Source organism: Acipenser ruthenus, chromosome 14 (genome assembly GCF_902713425.1).
Source record: "Acipenser ruthenus chromosome 14, fAciRut3.2 maternal haplotype, whole genome shotgun sequence".
Lineage (NCBI taxonomy): Eukaryota > Metazoa > Chordata > Actinopteri > Acipenseriformes > Acipenseridae > Acipenser > Acipenser ruthenus.
Genome location: NC_081202.1, coordinates 29,774,689 through 29,784,985, shown reverse-complemented (window position 1 = coordinate 29,784,985; position 10,297 = coordinate 29,774,689). Strand labels below are relative to the sequence as shown.

At 39.4% G+C, this 10,297-nt stretch overlaps 1 protein-coding gene across 4 annotated transcripts in view; it reads left to right on the top strand.

Moving 5' to 3' along the window:
* The window catches only part of LOC117419376 (forkhead box protein M1), a 10,618-nt gene extending 1,334 nt beyond the window's left edge, over positions 1-9,284 (top strand). For 2 of the 4 annotated variants that reach the window (XM_058986319.1, XM_034032075.3), the window contains exons 2-10: positions 1-52; positions 390-917; positions 1,185-1,333; positions 1,589-1,780; positions 2,487-2,615; positions 4,099-4,152; positions 4,620-4,674; positions 5,361-5,539; positions 7,976-9,284. The exon at positions 1-52 is cut by the window's left edge. In XM_058986319.1, coding sequence (XP_058842302.1) covers positions 440-917; positions 1,185-1,333; positions 1,589-1,780; positions 2,487-2,615; positions 4,099-4,152; positions 4,620-4,674; positions 5,361-5,539; positions 7,976-8,785 — 2,046 coding nt within the window. In that variant the 5' untranslated portion in view covers positions 1-52; positions 390-439 and the 3' untranslated portion in view covers positions 8,786-9,284. The remainder of the gene's footprint in view (positions 53-389; positions 918-1,184; positions 1,334-1,588; positions 1,781-2,486; positions 2,616-4,098; positions 4,153-4,619; positions 4,675-5,360; positions 5,540-7,975) is intronic. The other 2 variants (XM_034032078.3, XM_034032076.3) reach the window with 2 other exon arrangements.
* The last annotated feature ends 1,013 nt before the right edge of the window (positions 9,285-10,297 follow it).

The window sequence follows — 10,297 nt, the reverse complement described above, 5'->3', positions numbered from 1 at the left end:
TGGACTTTGATTCCAATGGAATGGCCTCTTAAATATGTAAACAGTTTTTAAGGTGGGTCACATGATTTCAACGACTTAAAACCATGTATGTCTAGGTTCTGTTAATTAAATGTTTTTTTTGCATGTTGTATTTTATAGTTTTGTGATTAATGTAATGTCTTAGCATGTAACTTTGTCATTTGAAAAATTGTCATCTGTATGAGTTTCTACTGAAATAAACACAAGTGCATACAGCTTATTTTGTGATTTGACTGTGAATGTATTTATGCTTTTCTCTGTATTTAGGCCTCTCTACATTTTGCCATATTGCTTGTAAAACCTGAATTGGCTGCAGCCTTCTTTCCACCCCAAATATAAATCCTGGTTTCTTGAATTTTATTTTAAAATAGAAGAACAGCCCCTGCTCTGTGCTAATCAGTGTGGAGAGTGTCTGACCAGGATGAGAGACAGCCCCAGAAGGCCCTTAATCCTAAAGAGGAGGAAGCTCTCTTTGCCCCAAAAGGAGGACGCATCTAGGGATGAACCAGATAGGGCCCAGAAGGGAACAAGCAGTTCCAGCGGCCAGAGATTTCCAGATGGGATCCGGATCTTGGACCACCCCTCTATGCCCAACACACAGGTGGTGGTCATCCCCAAAACTGCAGACCTCCAGAGCATCATCGGGGCCCTAACTGCCAAAGGGAAGGAGTGTGGCTCCCAGGGCCCAAACAAGTTCATCCTACTCAGCAGTGGAGGGGGAGTGGGAGAGGGCCCTGGCTCCCCCACACACAATCGTGCTCTTCAGCCCAAGAGAGAACAGAACTCGATTTCCAGTCGCTCTGTTGGAGTGTCTGGTCATTTTGAGGCTTCCAAAGCAGTGTTAGATGCCTTGCCAGGTGTGTTTGTGAAACCCCAACCTCTTCAAGAAATTAAACCTGGTAGGATTTTATTTCATTTGTACTATTATATGTAAAATGTATGGAAGACTGAAAAGGACACCTTCCTGGAATTGACAGTATACAAACTAAGTAGCTTTAGGGAAGACAAGCTTCTCTTTCAGTCAAATAGGCACGTCACTGTTTACAGCAGTAGCAGGTTATGTTTTCCAATGAGCTGAAAATGTAACAGTCTGTATGATATAGGGTGTTATTGTGTAAGCAACTCAATGTGTACCATACTCGGAATATGTCCTTTCTTCTTTCCAGCAAATAAGGATCTTGATTGCTCTCCTCTGGATGACAGTCTGACAAATATCCAATGGCTCGGGAGGATGAGTACAGACAGCCTGGGACCTTGTGCTGTTAAGACTGAGGCAGATAAAGAAAATCTGGACATCAACATACAGGCGATCCATGTTAGTTAATAAACACTGATGTTTTAGCCATGCTTGAGATAAAATTATTAAAAATTGAGAAATTGTGTTTCAAGAATAGGTATATCTTTCAATTCTAATTAAAGAGTTTTTTTTAGATTTGGGCCCCTACATGATGCATGATCTACATTTAAAAAAAAAGAAAAAAAAAGTGGAACATTTTAAATCTGCTAAGGATTGAGTACAGCTTAAAGAAACAAATGGGCAGCACTAATGTTTATTTCCTAACCATCCTAGGGAAATGATGAAGACGATGCAGGGCCTTCCTCAAAAGACCCCCTCTCTGAGAGACCACCCTACTCCTACATGGCTATGATCCAGTTCGCTATTAATAGCAAAAAGACCAAGCGGATGACTCTGAAAGAAATCTACACCTGGATAGAAGACCATTTCCCTTATTTTAGACACATAGCCAAGCCTGGCTGGAAGGTAATTGTGATTCCTATCTCAAAAGTAACTTTATTGTCCACTAATTACAACACTCAATATTCATGAAACTGAACTTTATAGTTGAAAACAGTGTTCAAGAAGTTTCTTACAAATCTATTGTTTTTCAAAACATGGTCCCATGTCTAACCCTGGTCCTAGAGCCACAGGGTCATCTGGTTTTCATTTCAACCAATTTCTCAATTACTTAATTGAACCAGCTATTGGTTGAATTAGTCAGGATTAATATGTGTTCCAGACCTTTAGCCACGTGATGTAAAGACATCTATAAAACCTCCAGGATTGGGGCTCTCCAGGACCAGGGTTGGAGACATTTTAGACATAGCAGCCCACGTTTTCAACACCACCTCTTAAGACAACTAATAAGCAAGAAGTAATTTGTCTTCTGATCTTAAATTTTGATTAGTTTACAAAACATGTCTGATACAATGTTCTCGAAACTTTCTTAAACTCTGCATGTTTTTTAACACTTGCAGAAACATTACCAACATATTTGAAGCCCAGTTACTTTATTCAAGGTGCAGGCAAAGTCCTGATTTTTGGGGATCAGTATACCTTGCATATACCAAAGTGTTTCTTGTGTTCTTATTCATACAAGTAGTGTACTTGCCTAATCGATAATTACAAACTGATTCAAAACAATTTATGATTTCTAAAGCTGCCCTGCTTTTTTTTACCAACCTGACAGAATTCAATCCGCCACAACCTCTCACTTCATGACATGTTTATACGAGAGACCTCTCCGGATGGAAAGATTTCCTTTTGGACGATTCGTCCAGAAGCTAACCGCTGTTTGACACTGGATCAAGTTTACAAGGTTGGTGTTTGTTGTGTTGGTTTTGTGGAAAAAAAGAAATAAGAGTGGCCAGCCAGGTATACATTTGTTCAGTTTCTACCAGTATGGTGCTCTTTAGGTAAAAGTTTATTAGTGAAATAATTTTATCCCCGCACCACATGTGAGTTCACTGCCCTAAAATGATTACATATGGAATAATCAAGTTAGTGTCTGGTTACCAAGGGTCACCAATAGTAAATGCAAGCCAAAGGCCAAGTGTAGTCATTCATGATTCTGCTTGATTATTTCATACATTCAGTGCTTTGGATATTACAGTTTACAGGTCATTCTATCTTTGTCTGTTAAGTACAGTTGTTGATCTAGTTCAGGTACAGTTGCTTACTCAAGTTGAAGGGGCAGTGCTGCTGCATGTAAGGATGTGCTTGTTTGAACTGAACCATGGTACAGTCTCATCTGGGGCAGTGGTGTAACTACATGGCTATTTATTACGATATTGCGCCCAGTCTTGACTGTCCACCGATATTCATATTGGCTCCCGGTTTTACTGGCCAAAGGTCAGTAAGCTCAATGGAAAGAGCGTTTGGGGAATGAAGTAACCCCTGCTATATATTTTGTGATGATCTATGTACAAATGTAAGTAAACTGTTAGTTATTTTGTGACACAGTCTTACAAAATAGTTTTCTATTCAATTCTGTTATTCCCCGACTCCCACTTCCAGCTCACAGACAAGCTTCCGGCCGTGTCCTTAATTTTACCATTACGAAAGTGTTTAATTTTAACCAAGCCAGCTGGAGAAATGGAAAAATATGATTGTCTAATACATGTGCTAATCATAACGTAAGAGCGCATCTGCCTCCTCCGAACGTACAGTGGTGACATATTGGCCAAATCACACCTACTCTCAAATAGACCCAGGTAAAGAGAAGATAGAGAAAGTACGTGCCCATGCGCAATATCGAACATATACGGTACAACCCAAACCAAGTAACTATAATTGGGCAAAACAGTTTCTTTAAAATACTACTGGGTAGGGATGGCGATATACCTCCAAAAATATGTCATGATATTTTTAGATGTTCAAGACAATATATAACATTCTGATGATTTTTTTTTCCAGTTCTGGAATTAAACATTTAAATATACTGTACTACAAATATTAATCTGTACTACCTATTGACCTCCCTATGAAGTTCAAATTGATCAGTCCAAAGCTTAATACTTTCAATCTGCGTCATGCACAAGATAAGGGTTGACCAAAAAAAAAAAGTAAAAACAAATGGAACAATATAATTTATTTGCGACTATTTTTATCGTCATTAAAAAATACCAGTAACATCAACAATACCGGTATATCTCCCAACTCTGCCATGGGTCTACAAAACGCAAAGTGTTGCTCGCACTGTAATGGCAAAAACTGACGCCTGATCCGCAAATCCAAACCATGTTGGTGTTCGGTTTTTGTATACTCACATTTTATTTTTCCTTCCCTTGCACCTCACCCAGCCAGTGGACCCCCCTGCACAATCTTCAGTAATGACCAAGCAGGTCTGCGAACAAGTAAGACTGGTCTCCTCTGTTTTGTTTTCTTACCTTGCAAATCGGTAGAGCAGTACAGGGGAGGAGGTATTTGCACTCATTCTCAGGTTAATGCCGATTTGGAGGGAAATAGTCTTATTGCTTTCATGGCAACAACCAAGAAATGTCAAGGGCCCAATGAACCTAGGAATTGAACCTGCCAGTCCAAGTCCCAGGATTTTATATGTAAAGCAAGAATTTATGTTTTGGTGTTTTGTTTTTTGTTTAGAATCCTATTGCAGTGGTGATCAGAGAGGGAGTGAGGAAAAGGAAGGAAACAAAAACCTGTCTAGCACTCCTAATTATTCATGTGTGCAAAACAGCAGGGCTTATTCTCTCATTTGCTAAACCTTGCAGACAGGACAGGAAGAGCAGGGATAGGGGCTCTGCTAGCTTTACCACACGTGGCTTTCAGCTGACTCTGTTTTCTGTATCTTCATCTCCTTTAGCATCAGAAACGTGCTGTACCCGAGCTGAAAAAAACTGTGCCTGCAAGTATCTCCGGTAAGTTATGAAAATGACAAGGGTGGAGGATAATCTTAAAGGCCTTAGAAATGGACCATGTGTGAAGAGCAGGAGGAAATATTGTACCAAATTGACTTGATTTGTCTTTAGCCAATTACAAACTCTTCCATGCCACTGGGCTGCAACTTCAGAAGACATCTAGCTTTATTATCAGTTTCCAAAACTAAATCGAGCTGTTGAAAAACAAGCACTTCAAGTTCGAGAGCTAGAAGCACCAAATTCACGTAAAAGAAACATGTACATTATGAATGGGTCTTGACAGCTCAAAGCAGACTGATCTTCAGGTGTCTAGGCTCAGCTGCTGGTTGGTCGGATGAATGAAGATACGTCTTCAGAACTGCCTACCCAAATATTCAATGAAACTTCATTGTGACTTTTCCACTGAAACAGACACCTGATTTAACTAGGTATATTCTTTGATGATTAACTTTGCATAGGCATTGCAAGATGCAATTCTATCTGCTGTTGGAGTATCTTTTCATGTCCCTGACACCTGTAATTTGGTGGTCATGTATTGGTCAGGTGGAAGTGCTTTTATGCATGGTTGTAACAATGCAAATTAAAAAAAAACCCAAAAAACAAAACATTGTTAGTATTGAAAAAGTATTGTTAGTATTTCTGTCTGATGTCAGTTTTTGGTGCTAAATGTGTGTTTGTCCAATCAGAGAGAAAGATGAAACCCCTCCTTCCTCGCACAGACTCCTACTTGGTCCCAATTCAGCTGCCACTTACTCCTCCACTCATCCTGCCCTCAGCCGCACAGCTCCCCATACTGGCCACTCAGAGGAAATGCACTGCCAGCAATCTGGGTTGGACCAACAAGAGGGTCCGCATCGCTCCCAAGGTGAATATACCAGGCAGTTCATCCACTGCTTTCAGGTGTTATGCACCGTCAGTCTACAACAAACACTACAGTACTGTATCTGTGTTTTTGCAAGGAAGCTGTTTCTATATTATTTAACACATACAGATGTGGCCAAAAGTGTTGCATCACCTAGAACAAGTATATGAACATAATTTAGATATTTTATTTAACATCATTTAATCAAAGAAACTACTAAATGGTATTGCTAAATTCTACCTGAAGCCATAATAGTAGTACAGTATTTCATGTTAGATTTTCGAAATTTCACATTTTTCAATTTGTCAGTTTTTTGTTAAGTATAAGGAAAACTACAAAGCGGTATGTAATTCAATATGTTAATGTAACATTATTCAACAGGTTTCATTTGACTTTATGAAGCAAAAGTAGTTAATTCTATAGGGTGATGTAAGACTTTTGGCCTTAGCTGTGATCTTTTGAAGCTGCGTGTTTCTGGCTTGCTGTCTGTGAAAATCTTCTTTCGGGACCAGAGGGTATGTTTGAAACCATGACTGCTTCACCTCCCTGTGACTATCATGGTCATATTTTAGTTTTTTGTATGTGGGTGACTGGTATTCCTTGGGCTACATCTTTCAGAACATGATTCTGATAATTTGTCTGCACAATATTTTTTTTGAAACATGTCAAAACAAATTCCGTTTAGATGCTATGTGTTTTTTCATCGTGGCAAACTTGGTGAAAATGAGTTGAGCCACAAGAGAAAACGTTTTGCTTGTGGCGATGTGGCGAGCGGCTAATGGAAACATAGCTTGTGATTTATAGTTGCAAACACTACCTATTTTGTTTAATTTAATTAATTATTGTCTTTTCAACAAAAAAATCCATTCTCAATTCTTATTTTACATCATATTGTTACGTTAATCGTTCCATCTAATTAGTCAATTCTTGTTAATACGAATTTCAGTGGACTAGCAAAGAAATTAATCTCATCAGGAATTCGTCAGTTTTTATTGAAGTTACAGTAACACTAAAATCCCATTTCAATTACAGAATAATGAAAAGTATTATACATTTAAAAGTACTATGCATTTTTATTGAAAATTTGGCTGTAACTGAACTTTTAAAGAGTATACATTGTAAAAGAACTGCACTTGTGATCTGCATGTCCCATTCTGATCACTGGAATTTTTAAATCACAAAAGCAAGGCGTCCTCAACATCAGGGTATTGACCAAATCAAAAACATTGATGACTTGTTTCCACAGTTTGCTGTTCATAAGCCTGTATTCTTTTTTTTTTTTTTTTTTTTTTTAGAATAGTTGACAAAGTATTTGTGTGACTGTTGAAATCTAGCAAAATATTTATTCTTCTTGTACGATGGTGCATTATCCACGGCTTTCAACACCTCCATTTTGTCTGCAAGGATAGTGCACGTTTTTGCATGAGCACTATTGCAAATCTAAATGCATCACAGGATCTGTAGTCCCCAAACAGCACTAAAATACAGTACAGAGGTGCTAATGTGGATAAAGTTAATACATTTCCCAATATCCTTTACACTCAGGTGTTCAAACTAGGGTGTTTAGTTGTATTCACATTTTTCTTCCCTGGGAGGGCTCCAAAATAAGTCATGCCAACAGGAAATCTGTGGTAAGCGAATTCGTATTCGCGAAGTAATTTACAATAAGCGTCTGCTAATTTTTGCTGGGACCTTGCAGGACAATGTGGGGATGCTATAAAAAAGGCAACAAGATGCTCGGATATATAGTGAAAAGTGTTGAATTTAAATCAAGGGAAGTAATGTTCAAACTTTACAATGCATTTGTAAGACCTCATCTAGAATATTATGTTCAGTTCTGGTCACCTCGCTACAAAAAGGATATTGCTGCTCTAGAAGAGTGCAAAGAAGAGCGACCAGAATTATTCAGAGTTTAAAAGGCATGTCGTATGCAGACAGGCTTAAAGAATTGAATCCATTCAGTCTTGAACAAAGAAGACTGTGCAGCGATCTATGTCGACCCAAGGGAATTTTTTGACCTGAAAAAAGAAACAAGGACCAGTGGTCACAAATGGAGATTAGATAAAGAGGCATTCAGAACATAAAATAGGAGGCACTTTCTTACACAGAGAATTGTGAGCATCTGGAACCAACCCCCCTGTAATGTTGTTTAAGCTGGGATCCTTCAAGAAGCTGCTTGATGAGATTCTGGGATCAATAAGCTACTAACAACCAAACGAGCAAGATGGGCCGAATGGCCACCTCTCGTTTGTAAACTTTCTTGTGTTCTTATGACATTCGGACTATACTGTATGTGCTACAACAACATTAAATGTGTCAGCCTTACGAGGATGTATTGTTATTGCACATAAATCCTCATTGGATAGGGAACATGTAACCTGCCTTTTCTGTTTTACTGTGTGAAAGAGTGTCATTTTTAGTCCTTTTTTCTCTGCACAGGTAACTAGTAAGCCTGATGAGCCACCCCAGCCAGAACTTAGGCCTTCAAACCAGGGCTCTCCCGCTCTGGAGACCCCTTCTGTCTTGCAGTCCAGGGAGAGGAAGAAGACAAGCAGCTCCAGGAGGAAGCAGCGCCTCGTCCTCCCGTGCAACGAGGAGCCTGTCATTTTCTTCCCAGAGAGCAGCATCTTTGATTCGGGGATGGTATCTGACCTCTCCACTTTCCAGGACACCAGAGAGCCTGAGCTAGATAGCCCTGGGAAGGGCTTCTCTTTTAAAACTCCCATCAAAGGTAGTCTACCAACCTCCTCCTCAACCCCAAGCAAGCCTGTTCCGGATGAGCCCCCAATTCTGCCGCAACTACCGCTGCAGGAGCTATGGAGAACCACTCCTTTGAAGAAAGGGGGCGCGAACATGCTTGATTTCAGCCCCATCCGCACCCCTCGTGGGGTCACTCTTACCCCCTTGCGAGAGGACTCTGCCCCTTTTAGCTTCAGCAGCACCCCCTTCAAGGAGATGCCACTCTTTGATTCTCCACGGGAGCTGCTGAACAGCCATTCCCCCACTCAGCTCACTCTGCCCCACTCAAGCTCTCCCATCTCTGTGTCCGACAGGCCCAAGAGATGTTCACGTGAGCTTCAGGTCGGGACCCCAGTGGCAAACCGCTCTGTGACTGAGGGTCTGGTCCTAGACACCATGAACGATAGCCTTAGCAAGATCCTCGTGGACATTAGCTTCACCGGCCTAGAGGATGAGGAGTTAGGCATGGGCAACATCAGCTGGTCCCAGTTAATCCCAGAACTAAAGTGATTCCCACCACCCCTTCTACCTTCTTTCCCCACTTCCCCCAAAAATAAATTACTTTTAAACTAGTATAAGGTAGACTCACTGTGGCTTACCTGTGGTATATTGTGTTTTTGTTTACTTAATCTGCTGCTCGCTGCAAAAATAGTTTGGATTTTCTTTTTTTTTTTCCAATGAAAACTTTATTGGATTTTCTCTTATGTCAAACCAGACGCACTGAAAAAAAGAAAACAAAAACAAACAAAACAAAAAATACATATGGATACAAAGTCTGTGTTGGTTTTTGATGCACCTTTAGTATGGAGTTCTGGTGAATTTTCTGAAACTGTTCTCTACTGCTCCTGTTCTAGGAACTTTGTAAGATTTATGCAAAACATTTATGCTTACTTGTCTTCTCTTATTACTTTTTTCTTTAACAATTGCAGTGCATTTGCAGGAGACCAACTGAAAGGAAAAAATGTCAAAAACAAAAACGCCACACAATTCTGCACCAAGAAGTCACTCCCTTTTCCTGTTTCATAATTTTCTAATGTAAATATAATTGTTTCTTATTTCATTTATCTTAATTTGCACATTCTGTATATTTTTATTGATGAAAATAATTTCAAAAACTAATAAAATGTTATTCTGTATACTTTTTGTAAGACACTACCATGCTGAGTTGATATAGAATAACGTTTTGTATATCTGGGATTAGACTCCTTCCTCTATAGAAAGACGGCAGGGCCACCCTTATAATTTAGCTAAAAAATTGTTCAATGCATTTTCTCTACCATGCACATCCATTCAGTATACGTGTCTCAAATTTACAGCAAACCTTGATTTTCAATTTTAAACATGAAATCTGGTTCTACACCAGGTTAAAGAAATGTCTTTGCAAATCATGCTTTACAGTCTCTCGCTTCCTGCGTCATTTCACCTTAATTGTGACATTGTCCCCCACCCCCTTTCACTTGCATCTTTCCTGTCCATAACCAGTCAACTGCTTTCTATTGACTGCCATGCTTTCATCCAGAAGACACTGATGGAGTGAAGTGATCAAGAAAGTAAAGCAGTAACATACTGTCTAGAAGACAAGGCAAGCAAACATAACTCTTTAACCTAGTGTTGTACTAGGTGCCATGTTTTAAAATGATGTTTCTTTCAATCCTGCACATGAGACCTAGAACCTAATTGAAGTGCAAAATGGGTGAGATGTATGGAATTGTTTTGTTAGCTGCAATTACTTTAAGTTGTTGGTTTGCTGTAACCCGACTCGGGTTTCTAAAGTAATTGCTTCTGCTCAACAAGACTTGTGTAGGCTTGCTGGTATGAAGAGAGAATATATATATATATATATATATATATACTGTCCAAGTTTTACTTTTTGATTTGTAATAAAAAGATACAACCTGAACAGTTTCTCCTAGCAAAGCTACAGACACACTCAATGTGTGCAGCATTGTCAGAGCATTGTGAAAACTGGAGGGTATGTGGAGGATGATATGCAAAATATTTTTTTTATGATGATTTGACCAC